Source organism: Ilyonectria robusta, assembly GCF_021365365.1.
Source record: "Ilyonectria robusta strain PMI_751 chromosome Unknown BGZ61scaffold_1, whole genome shotgun sequence".
Classification (NCBI taxonomy): domain Eukaryota; kingdom Fungi; phylum Ascomycota; class Sordariomycetes; order Hypocreales; family Nectriaceae; genus Ilyonectria; species Ilyonectria robusta.
The window spans coordinates 3,631,820-3,649,313 of NW_025764435.1; the positions used below are offsets into that span (position 1 = coordinate 3,631,820).

Sequence of the window (17,494 nt, forward strand, 5' to 3'; positions counted from 1 at the left end):
TGACACGGATGGGCACGGCGTTGTCAAATTGATGATTTGTATGAGATACCCATTTTGGAGCCAGCTTGAGGCGCGCTCTTTTGCGCAATTTTGCCTAGATGAATTGTTTCCGGCTCAAGGAGTGGGCGGGAGGCGACCATATCAGAGAGCTAGAATACTAGAGATTCTTTACTAGCTTTCATTAAGATGCATTACTAACCTGGTTCCAGTGTTGGCGCAAATCATTCTGAGGGTGGTTGCACTGTGTGTTTACGGCGCGGTAGTTGCTCTTGCAGGTATGAGATTGGTGGCATATACGGCAGAGAAGCGACTGAAACTCGGTTATCCCGATGTACATGCACTCTGTCAGAATGGTGAGTGGATTGGTAAAGACGGTATCATGACGGGCCAGAACGACTAGGGTAGAGTGGTTCAGCGGGATTGATCGGAGAGTTCGGTGAGTAAACTCGGAGGAGCGAGGATGTATGTATCCCTGCCACTGCGACTGCGACTCCGCAATGGAGTCTGAGGTGAGTTAAGCGGTGGGCCACCTGAACAAGGTTTGGTTGATCTTTGATGGGAATGGAGGGGAGGATGGTTCAAGTACATCGTACGAGGAAGAGGCACTAATTACGGATTCAAAACGGAGCAACAAAAAAGAACTGGAGAAGGTAGTGAGTGGCAGGTGGGCCCGGTCCCGGAGCGGGAACAGATAGAGGATTTTAGTCACGATAATAGGGACAATACACACCTAGATAATCCAGTCATCGGTTCCGTGTTGGTCTCCAAAGGACAGGCGGCCGGCAGCGCTCAACGTCTTTTTTTGTGGGCGGGGCGAGCGGTGATGGGATGGATCAGAATGCTTTGGAATCCTGGAATGTTGGAAGCTTGGGTCGGAAAGATGGACGACCAATAGCTGACGGCGGCCAAGTGCCCGCACATTTCGGAATGCGTGCGACTGAGCCGTCGGTGCGTCCGCCTGCACTTCACAGTCACTGCACGCGCAGAATCCGTACGTGCAGGAGGAGTACAGTGGGATACGCCGCTGACGCCCTGGGGCTAAGGGGTTAGGGGGTCGGTGGACCAATGGCAGCGCATGTATTTCTTTCTCTAGGACATTCGACGGTCTGGACCTTGTGATGAGTGTCGTTTTTTTTTCCCTTGCCGGGGCCGCTCCGTGCTGGGCCGAGTCATCATGGCCCCTCTCTGGTGTGCGCTAAGCTGGCTTCATCCGGCGGTCGGGGTCAGATCAGATCAGATCAGTTGAGACCTGGCAGGATGTGTTTTAGTTTCAGGGCAAAGATCTCAGCGGAAAGCAAACCGTCGTGTAGAGAATTCAACAACTGGGCGACAGCGGAAAAAGACAGAACATGTTCCGAGGAACAGAAGTGCAACCTGACGCAGGAGCGGCAGCGGTTCGACCGACCATCGACCTACCACACCCACTAACCCACTCCGCACGGCGTGCGTCCGCTCCGAGGAGGTGGAGGTGGCGGCGAATGCGGCGACTGCGGCCAGGTAGCAACGACGTCAAGTCCCCTACCACGGGCTCGCTTTGCAGCCAGGTCCCTGTTAAATGTCTTCTTAGAAGGGATAAGTTAGTACCTAAGTTAGAGCGACAAGTGCCTGGAACAGAGTGGTAATAGTTGGAGCATTGTTGGACGGAGCAACATGCCCAGCAAGAGGCCCTCTTTCCCGAACCGCCGAAAACCCTCTCGCTCTCTGGCCTTCTCTCTTCGTCTCTTAACCGACCCATCCACTCTTTCCTCTTCTCCTCTTCCTCTCTTCTTCCTCTCCCAACTTCACTACCCCCATTGCCCATCACCCACTCCGGAATTACCACCGGCAATTGCTTCGTTCCGCTTGCAAAGCTTCCACGTGCAGCTGAGTGAATAGGGATTTGCCCCTCGTCCAAATCGCATCGCATCGCATCGGCATTCTCTGCCCCTCGCCAAATTCCCATATTTTGTGTCGCCAGACACCACCGCGCTCGCAACTCGCTGCCCCTCCGGTTCTTCGTCTGCCGCATTTCAATCACGCCTGCTGTCGCCCCGACTCCAATCCAATCCAATTCAACTCGCCATGGATAGTGTCCTCCGCCAGTCCAAGGCCATGTGCCCCTTCCTCAAGAAGGCCTCTCCCGCCACTCTGCGCGCCCTGTCCACCACGGCCCGTCCTCAGGCGGCCCAGGCCTCGCCTTGCGGTGGCACCATGTCCAAGCTGCAACTGCTCGGTCATCGCTGCCCCGTCATGGGCAAGGCCATGGCTGTCCAGTTGGCCAAGCACGGCGCTGCTGCCGGTGCTGGTTTCCGCGCCTTTTCTGGTAACGCGAAGACTGGCAAGGCCAAGATTCACACCAGCCGTCAGCAGGAGGCCCGCGCCGTCGAGCGCACCAACTTCGAGAGCCGCGACAAAGGTATGTCCCTAGCACTTACACTGCCACCATTCGCTTGCAGTCAATTGAACGTCTGCTAACGCGCACAACAGCCTCGATCCCTCCTGGCGTCTCCTTGAACCGAAAGGCTGCCTCTCCTGCTCCTGTCACTACCGGCCCCGTCAATTCCACCGGCAAGTTCAACTACGAAGGCTTTTATAATGCCGAGCTCGATAAGAAGCACAAGGACAAGTCCTACCGCTACTTCAACAACATCAATCGCCTCGCCAAGGAGTTTCCCCGCGCCCACATGTCCAACAAGGAAGAACGGGTCACTGTGTGGTGCGCCAACGACTACCTCGGTATGGGTCGCAACTCTCGTGTCCTGAACAAGATGCACGAGACTCTGGAGGAATACGGTGCTGGTGCTGGCGGAACTCGAAACATTTCCGGCCACAACCGACATGCCGTCGAACTGGAAGGCACTTTGGCCAAATTGCACGCACAGGAGGCTGCCCTTGTCTTCAGCTCCTGCTACGTCGCCAACGATGCCACTCTCGCCACCCTCGGCAGCAAGATGCCGGACTGCGTCATTCTGTCAGATAGCCTGAACCACGCCTCCATGATCCAGGGCATCCGCCATTCTGGAACCAAGAAGATCGTCTTCAAGCACAACGATGTTCAGGACCTCGAGGCTAAACTGGCTTCCCTCCCTCTGCACGTCCCCAAAATCATCGCCTTCGAGTCCGTATACAGTATGTGCGGTTCCATTGGCCCAATTGAGGAGATTTGCGACCTCGCCGACAAGTACGGCGCCATTACCTTCCTCGACGAAGTCCATGCCGTTGGTATGTACGGCCCCCACGGCGCTGGTGTTGCGGAGCATCTGGACTGGGAGGCGCATGTCAAGGGCTCGCCCCGAGGATCCATCATGGATCGCATCGACATCATTACTGGAACCCTGGGCAAGGCATACGGCTGCGTCGGCGGATACATCGCTGGTAGCGCCAAGCTCATTGACATGATCCGATCGCTGGCCCCTGGTTTCATCTTTACCACTTCGTTACCACCAGCCACCATGGCGGGTGCCAAGGCTTCCATTGAGTACCAGATGGAGTACGATGGTGACCGACGACTGCAGCAACTTCACACCCGAGCTGTCAAGGAGGCCATGGCTGAGCGAGACATCCCCGTCATCCCAAATCCCTCCCACATTATCCCCATCCTGGTTGGAAATGCTGAGGTCGCCAAGGCTGCGTCCGATATGCTGCTCCAAGACTACCGCATCTACGTCCAGTCGATCAACTACCCCACCGTGCCCGTTGGTCAGGAACGCCTCCGCATTACCCCCACCCCCGGCCACACCAAGGAATACCGAGATGAGCTCGTGCAGGCTGTCGATGAGATCTGGACCCGTCTGGGCATCAAGCGCACTTCTGAGTGGGCAGCCGAGGGTGGTTTCATCGGCGTCGGCGAGGAGGGCAACATTCAGGAGCCCCTCTGGACCGACAAACAGCTCAAGGTCGAGCAGGCTACCAAGGACATCATGGCCTCTGGTCAGCCAGCCAATGGTATCACCGAGGCCCTCCTCGAGCAGGAGTCGATGCAGACCGGCCAAGTTGCCAGCGCTTCTGCCTAAGGGTTGTAAACCAGTGTTTCCAATCCACTGCGATCGCGAAAAACTGTGACGCAGACACCCAGTTCCCTTCGATATATGCCAATTTTTGAGAGACATCTACGTCCGTCCTTGTTTGGATCGGCGAGAGAATTGAATACCTTTCTATCCATTGCCACAGATAATGTGGCGTCATGGATTACCAACCCCAAAAAAGCATACCCTCTGTCCCGTTTGACGTGAATGAGTGACGTTTCTGTATCGTTGCGCGTTGACTTTTGTGACGAGGATGAGCCCACCTGAAGTAGACGCGAAGCGCTAACATGAAGGACGGGGGAATCTTGGCTAGAGCCAAGTACGCTAATTGGCTGATTGGCTTAGTCAGCGTTATTGGCCCCGTGTCCGGCGGAGGAACGGAGCAATTTTGACGCTCCGTCTCCGCTCCTTGGACTACAATCCCGGCCAATTTGCAGCATCAATCATGTAGACGGCCTCCGTGGACACCGACGGCTGAACATACTTGGTCTTGTTGTTCTTTCTCAAGCATGCGGCCCGAATCTTCTCTTTCTTATCCGTTCCAACTCTCCGGCCCCCGATCGGAACCTTGACATGCCACGATGAGTCCCGACGCGGTGCAACTCAAGAACAAGGGTCCAAAGGCATGCACGACCTGTGCCAGGGCTAAGGCGAGATGTATTACAGGCCCTGAGGGGAGCCTCAAATGCGACAGGTGAGTTGGGAGAGACTGGCTCATCTGCTCCAGGCACGAAGGAATTCAACAAGATTCCGGTTGTTAACGCAATAGATTCAAGGTGCCATCGCCTGGACAAGCCCTGTATGTCGCAGACTCCGGCTCCGCCCCGGGTCCGGAAGAGTCCCAAGCTGTCTAAGATCGCTGCTCTCGAGAAGCGCCTCGAGGAGCTGTCGTCTCATGTCCAAGAAGGCCCGGCTCAATCTACCAGTCCATCTCCAAAGCGAGAGGAATTGTCGGGGCTCTGCAAAACTCCTGAGAAATGGGATTTCTCTCATCTATTTCCGCTTAAGAATGTCGCGGTAACCGTGAAAGACGGCGCCCACTTGCCGCCGCCTGCATCAGAAAAGCCCAGGCCATGGGAGTCGTGGTGGCCGACGCCTCAGGAGGGAGACATGCTGTTGGAGCAATACAGGACAGCCCATGCAGGTCTATTTCCTTTTGTTATTGTTCCAAAGGGCATAGCATCTCTGGAACTTCGCCAGCATCGTCCGTTTGTGTGGAAGGCTGCCATGATGGTGGGTTGTTTCCTAGATGGGGCAAGGCAGCTAAAGCTGGGCACGGAGTTGCTCTCCGAGGTTGGGCAGGCGGCGGTGGTGGATGGATCTAAAAACTTGGATCTTCTCCAGGGGCTGCAGATGCTCGTCTCATGGTAGGCGATACGTGTGGCTCGTCAAACAACGCATGCTAACGCGTGTGAAGGTATCACTATGCACTCAAAGGTCCGCAGGTGACGAATCTGCTTTTTCTTGCTAGGGCCATGTGTATGAACTTGGGATTCAAAGAGGATGCGACTCTCGAAGGAGCTGAGCACACGCGAAACATGGAACACATGAGGGCATATGCAGGAACATACTACCTCAACACCCTGTAAGTGTCTTGCCCGCATATTTCTTACGTCGAACTAATTCATCGTTAACAGGGTCTTTACAGCCAATAAGCGGCCAGATGCACTCATGAACACGGGTCTTCTTGAGACCTGCTGCAGGGTGCTACAAGCGACGATGCAGTACCCGTCAGATGAGTACCTGGTTAAACTAGTCCGGATCCAGCAGCTCGCCCAGTCCATTTCGTTGACGATGGCCATCGACAACATCAGTCAACATGCCATGAAACTCCCCCTAACTATGATGGTGCAGTCCTTCCAGGAACAATTGAATCAATTCAGCGCTTCTCTGTCTCCCAGATTTGCGGATAATGGTACGTAAAATGACGGTTCATATTTGGACTCGATGCTAACGCGTCTCGATAGATACTCTCAGGAGTCATGTCAATGTGGCCGAGGTCCTCCTCTACGAGATCGCCCTCTCGGATCAGCACTCCAGCGTCTCGTACGTGCCACTAACCGACCGGCTCCAACTCCTCTGGGGCTGTGTCCATTCCCTCAGGTCATTTTTCACCATCCGCTTCGCGAGCCGTGAGATCGATCGGCCTCGCTTCCTGTGTCTCAGTGCGTCTGACTTTGTCTTCGCTATCATCACGGGTATCAGGCTCCTGACGCTGCAGCTACCCGGCTGGAATTTGACACACATCCAAAATGAGCTCAACATGTTGGACGTAATGGACAGTCAAATCCAGGACCTTGTCATCATCATCAACCGCCGCAAGCAGGGCATCTACCTTAGTGCTGCGATGGCCGATCGGCCCGAAGACCCCTTTGAGCGCTTGCTAAGCCAACTCAAGGCGCTGCGCGACCTGGTGAAACTGGAGCTGGACCGCCAGAATGCCGGGTGTGCGGAAGTCCCAGCGGTGGACTTTACACAGGATCTGCTGGTCGAGGGCCTAGAAGGCGATTTCTGGCGGAGCATAGGGGGTGCTGTGGATGTTTGGAACGTGGTGGGGGATCCGACAGTGTTGGATGCGGGCAGGTCTTAAGGGACGGCTGAATGGTATTTCTGTGAGATGATGTGTGAAGGCAAACGGCTGATATTTGGGATATCATTTAACTATCATGGCGTTTGGGGATGGGATGGGACGGCAACCAAAGAGATTCAGAGTGACTCCATTTACCCAGGAGGTTGTCAAGGAACACTTTCCAGGCCCTGGTTATGTACTGTATATCCAACTACATTTGATCATACGCCTAGACATTTAGTCGGGCTTATCTCTACCGTTTTTGCTTTTGGTGTTGAGTGCTGACCAGTCTACGATTATTACGCCTCGTCCACTTCAACAGCCTGCACCTTGGCCATGGTCAACCACCTAAAGTCACCCTCCCCGGTGGCCTTTCGGATGGTGTACAGCTCATCCAAGAAAGCGGGGACAAATGTGCCAGGCCCACGAACCTCATTCCTCGCGGCTGCCAGCTCGGCCGCGAGTCCAAAGATGACGGTACCAGCGGCAGCGGCGAGCAGCGGATCGGCTGTATGGGCGGCCACCATGGCGCTGACGGTGGTGCCGAGCGTACATCCGGTGCCCGTGACAGCGGCGAGCAGCGGGTGTCCGTTGTCGATCCGGAGGGTGCGGCGGCCGTTGCTCAGGAGGTCGGTGACGCCGGTGAGAATGACGACGTTGCCGAGGCGGCGGGCAAGCGAGGAGACGAGGCTGGCCTTCTCGGCGAGGGTGAGAGAGGAGGTCGAGTCGACGCCGCGCTGGAGGATCGAGGCGCCCGCGACGGTTTGGATCTCGCCTTCGTTGCCCTTGATGACGGTGAAGTGGCCGGCTTCGAGGAGGGCTTTGACGGCGTTGCGGCGAACAGAGGTTGCACCGGCTCTAATTGTATGTGTCAGTATATCTGTCTCGCCGTATTTGCCAAGGTAAACGAAAGACAGTGGTAGCTAGATGGGGGCAAAGGGGTGATCAACTCACCCTACGGGATCAAATACAACAGGTCTCTCTGCGTCGTTGTAAGCCTTGAGAGCCTGGACGTAGTTCTTGAGGCCATCCGGAGTGACAGTGCCCATGTTGACGACAAGGGCTCCCCCAAGCTTGGCCAGGTCGGCGGCTTCCTCGGCGTAGTTGGCCATGATGGGACTGGCACCAACGGCGAGGGCCACGTTGGCGGCGAAGTTCTGGACAACCTGCGATTGAGATTATTAAGATGTGATATCAAGTTCGTTGCCAGCGTATCAACGCACCAAGTTGGTCATGTTGTGCGTCAGGGGCGTTGTCTCGGCCACGGCACGCACAACCTGCGGGATCATGGCGACGGTGACCTTGGCGAGCAGGTCGCGGGCCGCGGCAGCCGGGTCCGGAGCGGCGACGATTGCGCTGACGACGGCGATGCCATCGAGGGCCTTCGCGGCGGCCCGGCATCCGGCGATAACGGGGCCGGCGTTGGAGGCGTTGACGCCGCCGATGCACACGGTCGGCACGGCGCCGTGGCCGGCGGCGGCGAGGGCGGCGAGGATGTCGCGGACGCCCGAGGGGCCAATGATGGATTTGGTGTCTTTCTTGCTGCACGCGGAGAGTCGTGTTAGAGCGGGCGCGGGTTGGAGCGTGGTGGTGATGCTGGACTCACGTCTGAGTTGCGTAGACGGTGCCCAGGCCGAGATAGTCGGCTCCGGCCTCACAGGCACGGAGAGCCTCCTCCTTGGAGCTGGCCGTGACGCCGATGATCTTTGCAGGGCCTAGAAGCTTCCTTGCCTCAGTGTAGGCTGTGATGCGGACTGTCAGTTTGGTGTCTTTTCATGTCGTCTCATCTCATCTCATCTCATCTCTTCTTCCAAACTCACCCATGTCGTCCTGCCCAATGTGCACACCCTCGCAGCCCACCTCCACAGCGACATCCACGCGATCATTGATGAGCAGCGGAACACCAAACCTCTGAGCGATAACGTGCAGTTTCCGCGCAGTCTCAACGGCGACGCTGCGTTCGCTGTGCTTGTCGCGGTACTGCACCACCGTGACGCCGCCCCGCAGCGCTCTCTCGACGACGTCACAAATGTCGCCGTCGCCGAGGATCGCGGGCGTCGAGTCGGTGACGAGGTAGACGCCGTAGTTGACTGCGGGCTTGGCCATGGTTGTCGAGCTTGCAGCGGGGATTTTTCCTGGTGTTTTTTTCTGAGGTTTTGCGGTTGGATCGGCGAGGTGAGCGACTTGTTCAGGTGGGAGTGAGTGAATTGACTGCCGTTCTACACGACAGAGCCTAAACCTCGCCAATCTTGGCTAGCTAGCACCACAACTCAAGTTCGAAGATGTTGGCTCACAAAAAAGGAAGATTTAACAAATAGGAAAATATGGTGAAATAGACCTCGCCTACAAGTCCTTCCGTCCGAGTTCTATAATCTATGTGAGGGTATCTAGGCGACAAATATCTAATAAAACACGATCCCACTCAGTGTCAATCTAAGAAGTAAACCACAACACCAATGCCAACATACACTCCAACAAACAGAACCTCCTTTTTCCTCCCTTTTTTTTTTGATCGATAATAGAAAACAGCATGTTTATTCCCGTCCCCAGAGTAGAGATTCCGTACTCCCTAGTCCTTCCCAAAACATACTCCCAGGCCCCCTTCAAGTCCTTCTATACCTTGTCCTTAACACCACACCCTAGAAGCGCGAGATGTCTCGCCCAAAGATCCATGTAACAAGCCAGTAGATTGGAATCATCACCTTGTTTCGGATACTCATGCTCTTGGTCAGGTACGCAGTCCGCCACAGGATCCACGCTGCCCTGCCCTTGAGTTCGTCGCCCTTCGACTGATGAATCGCCCGCCATCCGCCAAGATACGCCATCGTGCCCCAGTTGCGGAAGCTGAAGGGTGCTGTTTTTGTATCTGATTCCGTCTTTGCGTTCAGTCGCTTTCCAAGGTATACGGCCTGCTGGCTGGCCACTTGCGCCGTGGCTGGGAGTGCCTGGCCCTGGACGACAGCGCAATCGCCAATGGCAAAGACGTCTGGTAGTGTGGTTGTTTCTGTGCCCTCGGAAGACTGTAACTGCACGCGGAGATGCGAGTCCGTGACGATGCCGCCCGATTTCGGGTCCTTGGCGATCCTGCCCACGCCTTCAATCTCCTGGTCGAGCAGCTTGCCCACGAGCGGATTCTGCATCAACCCCGTGCTCCAGACGACGATTCCCGCGCCAACCTCCTCGGGCTCCTCCTTAATAGACATCATCAGCACCTCGCCGTCGCGCCGGATCCGCTGCAGGTGATGCTCCGTCTTGACGCGAATGCCGTTGCGGCGGAACATCTCGGTGGCGTAGGTGGCCAGGTTCTGGTCGAACATGGGCAGCACCTTGGGCGCAATGTCGTAGATGGTGATGGCCACGTGCTGCATTAGCTCCGGATACAGCTTCGAGAGGTCTTCGTGAACCAGATCGTGGAGCTCGGCGGCAAACTCGATGCCCGTCGGTCCGCCTCCGACGACGGCGAAATGCAGCAGCTTTTCCCGGTCTTCAGGGCTCGCTGTTGGCAACGCAGCCTTCTCGAAGGCCTGGAGCACCTTGAGACGCACGGCACGCGCATCTTTGACGTCTCTGAGGAAGCTTGCGTGCTCCCTAACGCCTTCGACGCCAAACGTCTGGCTGTAGCAGCCCACGGCCACCACGAGCTTGTCATACGGAACCTCAAACTCCTTGTTCTCCGTCAGAACAGCGCCCGGCCGCGGCGGGAGCTCATCGCGCGTGTTGGTCTCGACGCGGATGATCTTGCGCTGGAAGTCAATATCTGACGCCCATGCCTGGTGAAACTCGGTCAGTCCGAGACGGCGCACTGGCTCGATGGCGGCGCGGAACTCGAGCGTCCCGACCGCTGTGGAAGCGAGCAGCGGCGTGAAGACGAAGTGGGAACGAGGAGATATGAGAATGCGCGAGGATTTTGATGGTGAGAGGGTTCTTGTGAGGGCGTAACCGGCCCATCCGGAGCCTAGGACGACGATGCGCTCCTTGGTTGAGGCTGCGAGAAGAGGCATTGTCAGCGGATGTCAGGTGTCACGCCACTATTTCGAAAGACATAGCAGCGAAGAAAGAAAATCAACCCCTTCTTTCAATCTCACAATTGACTCACCATCAAGTGCGGCCTTAGCAACTGTACTTGCTAAACGCGAGGAGCGACTTCGGAGACCAGGTCCTTTCGATTGTCGACTCAGCTGTACCAACACGCGGGCCTCAGGACGCGCAATTGCAGCCATTGACAGTTCTTCTCCTTTCCCAACCTCTCTAAATATTTGAGAGAATTTAATCTTGACCGCTGCGTGTGCTTGAGGGAGATATTTCAAAGACTTTGTCACACGCCCCGTCGTCTCGATGTCACAAGACCCAACAATCGGGCAGGAGGTTCGTCTAATTATAGTCCCCTGCACTCACCCCTGTGGCACTTTAAATCCACTACTACGTCAGCGTCTCAGTCAGAGTCAGCCTCACTAACACACTCGCCTCCACCACGATAATTCATCGGAGCCTCAACCCTTAGACTCGCTATCACGGGCTTCTCCGGCTGTCCGTCTTCACCACCACAGTGCTGCCCGGACGCCCGGAGTCCGAGGCTTTTAGCGTGTCACCCACATGTAAATACGGCCCGTTTAATGTTGAAATGTTTATTTGCGTCATACTTTTAAAATTTATGTGACTGACAATCCCAATTCCTTCGGTCCGTCCCCTTGGCCCGTCTTTTAAGTCTACTGTAACATGGAATCAAGGCTCTCTCCCAATACTCCCTCAATCTTCACGATCCATCTATGCGTCTCCCGCTCGACCACCTCGTCGTCATCCTCCTGCAGCTCGCTGATTCGAGGCAGCATCTCATGCAGCATCGCCAGCCACTCCTCTCCGAGACGGTCTGTCAACGCCTGCTCGCACTTGACCGCAGCCAGTCGGACGGGCGCTTGCTCTGACCTCAGATGCTTGAGCAGCGCCGAGTTGAGCTCCTTCTGATGCGCCTGTGAGTCTGCCGCCGACGCTAGCTCGACCGTAGCGGGGATCAGGTCTTCCGTGACATCCACCAAACCGGCATGTGAGAATTGCTCCATCATCACAGGTCCAACGGCACCGAAGTGAGCCGGAGCCTGCCAGAAGTCATCTTGATCATGCTCAAAGGACTGTGCAAGCGTCTGAAGCACCCTGCTCCACAAGGCTTGTTCCTCGGCAACCTCAAGGTCAGCCGACTTCAGAATCTTGACAGCATCATCGACAACGTAGGTAGCGTAGTTGGTGACGATGGATTTCAAGCCACCGAAAAAGGCCTCGAGGAACCCGTAGACACTGTACTGTCGGAGAGCTCGCCCAACGCGGTCACCCCTCGCCAATCCAGTTCCAGACCACTCGACGAGCTGAACAAACACCGGTCGGAACGCGGCATCATTGAGCTTGTAGATCATCTTGAGTGCCTTTTCGTTAAGGCTCTCTTCAATGGTGGCGAGCTTCTGCGAGGCTTGCTCGCTCAACTCGCCCTTGGCAGACTCCTGGCGGCGGAGATCAAAGGCCTTCTTCAAGATGCTCGACAACAGGGTCACGTTCTTGGAGATTCCAGACTTGGGGTGCTTATCAATGGCCAGGCCCAGGACATTGAGATACTCAGAAACCGCCTGCAACTGTTAGCAATCTGCTCATGTCAAACCAAGGGCATGTTCTTACAGAGAATCCGGAAGCCGTAGCGTTCTCCCAGTTTCGGTCCAAGCTCGAGAAAATCTCCTTCGCCTCGAGCTGCTTAGCCAGGAAATGGAGGCAGTCGACACGGCATTCCGTAGTTTCCTCGTCCAGGTCGATTTCGGCAGACTTGTTGGACACTTCCAGAATACGGTCCACATAGGTAGACAGCATGTAGGGGAGGTGTTCGGCAAGGGTGCTGATGAACCCGTAACTGGCCACGTGTAATTCTTTATCCACCTCTTCTCCTTCAATGCTCTCATTCAAGTACGCCACAGCCTGTGGGATGGCGCTTGGCAGGACTGGAATAATGGCGTCCTGGAGCACGTCCACGAGGGATGTCAAGCACAGCAGAGCCATGACCCGGAGACGCTGTTCAGACTGTCCCAGGCAATGCTCCCCAGCGATGGTAGCTGCAGCCCCCACAACGGCCTCGATGTCTTTCTTGCCATACTTCTCTGCAATCTTGTCCACACATGTAACCGCAGTGTGCTTGTACCGGATGTCGTTCGACTCCCGAATGCCAGCAGTGAGCTGGGGTAGGAAAGCCAGCAGCACTGCCCTAGAAGCAGGATCGGTGTTGCTTTCCTGTTCCACACGAACCTCGAGAGCACGGAGGACCTTTTGTCGGAGACCCATATCGGATCTGTCGAGGAGGTTCTCCACGGCCTTGATAAACTCGCCGATAGAGAGCAGATTAAGGTGGTTCTGGAGAGAGTGACCGCATTTGCTGTGAAGACTCTTAGTTGTCTTAACACCATCTGCCAGCACAAGAATATTCTCCAGAAGCGTGGCGTAAAGCTCGCGGGCCCTAGAGGCTTGCATGTCGTCCTGTTCCATGACTCCTCCGATTTGAGACTTGAGCTTCTTGCTAGACAAGAAGGTGGGGAATGCCGACAGTTGACGAAGAGCAATTTCTTGAATGTCCTTGTTGTTTCTGTCGTCACTAATACCCAGGAGAACAAATGAAATTCCAGGCTTGGACTTGAATAGATCGGCGATGAGATCCCAGAGCTTAACAAGGGTATCAAGCTGAGCCTCAATGCTAAAGTTGTTCAACAACTCAACGACAAACTGCAGAAGAGCATCACTCGGCCCATATCGATCGACCAGCATGCTAATGAGGCCATGAAGGAATTCCTGGGGTCCGAGGGTCTCCACGAGGGCAACGAATAAACCCTGTCTTCGGTGGGCTGGGATATGCTCGTACGCCGTGGTAAAGCTCACGAGTATATCTGACGCTCCGGCCACAGGGCTAGTCTGTCCCTGGCGCAAAGAGTCAATCAAAGGAGGGATGACCTCCTTGATTGTCTGGGAGACGACGTGAGCGGAGTAGTCATCGCTCTGTCGGAGCACAGAGGTGCCCATGAAGGTGAAAATGGGCATGACGCTGTGAAGTACCAGGTTGGGGGCAGTAGTGGCGAGGCTAGCAATCAAGAGCAACGCGGCGTTCTGAACGACGGGGCTAGACGACTTTTGAATGCAGTTAACAAGCAGGTCGCCATAGCCACCTGAGCTGTCGATCTTGAGCTTCTTGTTGGCCTTGTACGCTGGCATCATGGCCAGAACGCTTCGGAGAATCAGATTCTGCAGGTAGCCCAACTCGGATCCGACAACCGTTCTAAAGTGCTGGAGCTCCGAAAGAGCTGTGAAGAGGCCGTCGAGAAGCTCAGGGTGTTCCACTGGTTCGGAGTTCTCCACCAGTTGCAGAACAAATGTGACTTTTCGGAGCGCCTGGCTCAACTCGGGTGTCACCTGGGTGATCAAGCCCCGGTCACCACCAGAAGAGCTCGTGCGTCGTCGCTTGTTAGGGGGGGGCTCGGTGATCATCTTAGTTCCGGTTTGAATAGAGTCGAGGAAGAAAGACAGGATATCCGTAGTCAGCTTAACGTTCCTCAAAAGGTCAGCAGCTTCAGCGGGAACAATCGACGTAGAGTCACCAGAGCCTGCCGACTCCTGCGAGATCTCCAGCAATTGCTCGGCGGCAATAAACCTGAAATCGGCCTTCATCGGGGTCCACATCTTTCTGATGCGCGCAAAGATGGCCCGAATAAGGTCCGACTTTTCCCTCTGCTCAGGATCCCTGAGGAACTTCAAGAAGAACTCCAGTCCTGCAGTGTCGTTCGGAACAACAACATCAACAAATCGGGCGTCCATGTCTGACTTCTCAACACGCTCGGAGCTGCACAGCTTGGCGGCCTCCAGCTCGCTCAGATTGGCCCACCACTGCAAAGCCGGCAGGAGAAGTTGCGTTCTGGTGGTCGTTGAAACTCCTCGGATCTCGTTTACACACTTCAAAAGTCGGTTCTTGACCAAAACAAGGGGCGTATTGACAATATGAGAGGCGAGGAAAGTCAGAAGCGAGAGTCTACCTGGCTGGGACATGTGATCTTTCTTATCCAAGGCGGGATCGGGCTTCGATTGATATTTGCCTTGCTCAATCGAGGTTCTGAGAATCGCAGAGATGTGCTCAGGGTCAATCACACACTCCTCAACAGTAGGCAGGATTTGCAGGTGGAGCATCCTAGCGACAACATCTGGAGTAAGCGTTGCTGAATCCTTGGACTTGCCATACAGAACGCCCTCTCCCCAGGTAGCCATCCCACTCGAGGAGACTGGGGGGGTGTACAGAGTTGTAACCACAGTGATCAGGTCGGCGGCTGATTGTCGAACTCGCTTAGAAGGGTCGCTCACGGCTGCGATACAGTATGGGAGCAGGGACTGAAGATCAGTCTTATCTGAATCGCCAGCCTTGAGCCTTCTCTTGACCATATCCAGTGCTGCGACACGAGCCATCGCCGGGTAAGGGCCACACCAGATTCGAATAAAGAAGCCGAAGTAAGTGCAATCCTTGAACGCGGTCTCTCGCTGCAGCTTAGAGCTGCGTTCGAATTTGGCGAGCAATTCGCTATCCTGCGACTTCTCGGAGACGATAGAGAAGAAGATGTGGCTGAACTCGTCGAAAATCTCTCCCGGCTGCGGTACAAGGCAAGGCGACAAGCCCTCGGATCGACCAGAAAGCTCCTCCAACAGAACCCCAATATCCTGCGGCGTTTTGGACTGATCCACATCTGCCATCTCGTCGCCGTCTTTCGCGGTCTCGGGGAGTCTTCGAGAGCGGAAGGATAGATCGAGCTTCATCTCCAATTCCTCAATGTCGAATTTCACATCCTCGATCACAGATTGGATGATATCGCCCGACTTTCCAGTGTTCTGAGAGAGCGTGATAAGGGTAGATCCAAGTTCTCTTCGGAGTGCTCCATCCTTATCGTTGTCGTCGTTAAGTCGGTGGGCCGTCAGAATCAGGGATTTGAAAATGACAGATATTTGCTTGTCTTTCAGGATCGTGCTGCTCAGAATAGCCATGATAGTCGCAAGACCTCGCGGGTCGCCCTTCTTGGTCAGTCTCTCGATCAGGGCCAGGCACAAGCCATTGGCAAGTTTGTCGACTCGGCGCTCCTGGCCAATCTCGACGAGGAGTTTGCCAATGTCCGAAACCTTCATGAGAGCCTTCGTGGTCCTACCGCTCATTTGCTTGGCGGATCGATATTGCGCGAGGATAGCCAAACAAACGAGACCAGGTCGAACTGTGTCGTTGGTCCAGCCGTAGACAGTCTGATCCATGAAAGCTGTGACAGCAATATCCTCAAGGTTTCCCTTGGACACGAACACTGTGATGGCCATGTAAGAAGCAATCTGGATACTGGGGACCTTCTTCATAACCAAAGATTCCGCAAAGATTGGGCCCAGCCTATGAAGCAATGCCTGGTCGTTTTCGCTTTGGACAGCCGATCTACCCGACCTAGTCCTATCCAAGATACCGCTCACGGCTTCGGTCATAATACCGGCCCAGAAGGAGATCAAAGCAGGGTAGTTGTACTGCATACGGCAGGACTCGAGGGTGTACTCGGAGAGTAAAGTCAAGAACGCAGGATGTTGAACGGCCTGGTGGACCAAGACGGATCGTGGTGGCGAAGTTACAGAGCGGACGTAAGGATCAAGGAATCGGAACTCGTGGGGTATCTTGGTTGGGAGAATCGAGAGGAGGGTTGCAAAAGCCGGGATAGAGTGGTAAGGAAGGAAAGCCAAGAGCAAGGCACCGGTGTTTTCCTCGTGGATTCTTTTCGTGAGTTAGCTCACGACTTCTAAGCAGTTTGAGCACATCCATGACGTACCTGAATCGCCGAATCAACCATTCAATAGCCTTGATGGCGGGCATCAGCCTCAGTCGACTGCCAGCGAGGCGCAGAAAGGCCCGAACCCGTCGGTCCAGCTCCTGGTTTTCGGCCGCGGTGAGCTGCGTGCGGTCCTCATTCTGGCTCTCCTCGCTGAATATGGTCGACTGGAACTGAGCGAACCGAGAATCGAGCTGGCAGAGCTCCTCGAAGCCTTGGTGGCATGTGGTGTAGAGGACCTGGTAGCTCTGGGTCGCGGCGACTCGAGGCTCCCAGATCAACGACTTGGAATGGGCAGCCTTTTGCGCCTTGACGTTGAGGGTGGACTTGGAGTTGGCGGCCACCTGCGCCAATTGGGCAGCGAGAGAGGTCGCCATGATGACAAGCGCAGCACCTCGGGCTGCTGGAAGGTGTTGGTGGGGATGTCGATGCAACTTCGCTTCACAGCATCGAAGTGAAGCCTGCGCCGAAATTTTTTGGCTGGGAAAAAGACGAAGACTGGGAATTTTGTTATCGATAAGCCACCGCAAATCTCACTGGCGGCTTCTGTTGCTGCGGGCCATCCCACCACTGACCCACTCCGATTTGGTCATGGAAATTCTACCTTGAAGTACTTAGGGGCTTGTCAAGTTCTTACTTAACTGGTAAATAGATAATCCAGGTCAGATTGGATTACTATCTAATAAAAATGATTCTCGGCTTGCAGCAAGATATTCTAGTCAGAGTGAGAAATGCGCAGTCACATGAATACTTCCCATAGCATGCCCTTCCAAAGTACACCGATCTGAGCACCCTGAACCTCTGAGCACAGATCTCCATGGCCAAATTCATGCACCTCTGAAGAATACGCATGGTAGTAGTCTCACAGCAGTGAAATTCCCAATCAACTCACTCAATGTCCCGGGGGTCCCATTTACGGATGCAGCATTGTGCAAGAAGCCTGATTTGTTCAAGAAGTCTGTGTTACCTGGTCCACTTCGGATTCGCGATGGCAGCTCCCACGGCGCATAATTGGCTCGGAATCCCCTGCCGCGTCCTCTTAGTCGCAGGCAAACATGCAAGCACGCAGCGGC

General features: G+C 55.1%; 5 protein-coding genes across 5 annotated transcripts; 2 read left to right on the top strand and 3 right to left on the bottom strand.

The window, feature by feature from the left end:
* Nucleotides 1-1,105: 1,105 nt before the first annotated feature.
* Nucleotides 1,106-2,431, bottom strand: BGZ61DRAFT_24900 (uncharacterized protein). Its single transcript, XM_046238369.1, has one exon. The coding sequence runs from the start codon at nucleotides 2,006-2,008 to the stop codon at nucleotides 1,316-1,318; it is 693 nt and encodes a 230-aa protein (XP_046112708.1). The 5' UTR covers nucleotides 2,009-2,431; the 3' UTR covers nucleotides 1,106-1,315.
* Nucleotides 1,593-4,218, top strand: BGZ61DRAFT_408662 (5-aminolevulinate synthase precursor). Its single transcript, XM_046243197.1, has 2 exons — nucleotides 1,593-2,395; nucleotides 2,467-4,218. Exons 1-2 carry the CDS (start codon nucleotides 2,062-2,064, stop codon nucleotides 3,990-3,992), a joined length of 1,860 nt encoding a protein of 619 aa, XP_046112709.1. The 5' UTR covers nucleotides 1,593-2,061; the 3' UTR covers nucleotides 3,993-4,218.
* A 1-nt stretch (nucleotide 4,219) lies between these two features.
* On the top strand, nucleotides 4,220-6,801 carry BGZ61DRAFT_378742 (uncharacterized protein). The gene is made up of 5 exons (XM_046242594.1): nucleotides 4,220-4,698; nucleotides 4,781-5,371; nucleotides 5,422-5,589; nucleotides 5,642-5,919; nucleotides 5,972-6,801. Exons 1-5 carry the CDS (start codon nucleotides 4,586-4,588, stop codon nucleotides 6,592-6,594), a joined length of 1,773 nt encoding a protein of 590 aa, XP_046112710.1. The 5' UTR covers nucleotides 4,220-4,585; the 3' UTR covers nucleotides 6,595-6,801.
* On the bottom strand, nucleotides 6,802-8,764 carry BGZ61DRAFT_378744 (Hydroxyethylthiazole kinase family-domain-containing protein). Its single transcript, XM_046242595.1, has 5 exons — nucleotides 8,394-8,764; nucleotides 8,180-8,315; nucleotides 7,797-8,115; nucleotides 7,528-7,739; nucleotides 6,802-7,431 (listed from the first exon to the last, which is right to left on the bottom strand). The coding sequence occupies exons 1-5, from the start codon at nucleotides 8,677-8,679 to the stop codon at nucleotides 6,873-6,875; spliced, it is 1,512 nt and encodes a 503-aa protein (XP_046112711.1). The 5' UTR covers nucleotides 8,680-8,764; the 3' UTR covers nucleotides 6,802-6,872.
* A 448-nt stretch (nucleotides 8,765-9,212) lies between these two features.
* BGZ61DRAFT_337397 (uncharacterized protein) lies at nucleotides 9,213-16,798 on the bottom strand (the record flags this gene model as incomplete). The annotated part of the gene is made up of 5 exons (XM_046239043.1): nucleotides 9,213-10,558; nucleotides 10,670-10,821; nucleotides 11,290-12,185; nucleotides 12,235-16,366; nucleotides 16,422-16,798. 5 exons carry the CDS (start codon nucleotides 16,796-16,798, stop codon nucleotides 9,213-9,215), a joined length of 6,903 nt encoding a protein of 2,300 aa, XP_046112712.1.
* Nucleotides 16,799-17,494: the final 696 nt, after the last annotated feature.

Coding starts and splice junctions, on each gene's coding strand:
- BGZ61DRAFT_378744 (XM_046242595.1), bottom strand. CDS start 8,679: ATGGCCAAGCCCGCAGTCAACTACGGCGTCTACCTCGTCACCGACTCG. Junction 8,316..8,393: donor CATTGGGCAGGACGACATGG/GTGAGTTTGGAA, acceptor TCCGCATCACAG/CCTACACTGAGGCAAGGAAG. Junction 7,740..7,796: donor CGCACAACATGACCAACTTG/GTGCGTTGATAC, acceptor TCTCAATCGCAG/GTTGTCCAGAACTTCGCCGC.
- BGZ61DRAFT_408662 (XM_046243197.1), top strand. CDS start 2,062: ATGGATAGTGTCCTCCGCCAGTCCAAGGCCATGTGCCCCTTCCTCAAG. Junction 2,396..2,466: donor CTTCGAGAGCCGCGACAAAG/GTATGTCCCTAG, acceptor CGCGCACAACAG/CCTCGATCCCTCCTGGCGTC.
- BGZ61DRAFT_378742 (XM_046242594.1), top strand. CDS start 4,586: ATGAGTCCCGACGCGGTGCAACTCAAGAACAAGGGTCCAAAGGCATGC. Junction 5,372..5,421: donor CTGCAGATGCTCGTCTCATG/GTAGGCGATACG, acceptor ACGCGTGTGAAG/GTATCACTATGCACTCAAAG. Junction 5,590..5,641: donor ACATACTACCTCAACACCCT/GTAAGTGTCTTG, acceptor CATCGTTAACAG/GGTCTTTACAGCCAATAAGC.
- BGZ61DRAFT_24900 (XM_046238369.1), bottom strand. CDS start 2,008: ATGCGGCAGACGAAGAACCGGAGGGGCAGCGAGTTGCGAGCGCGGTGG.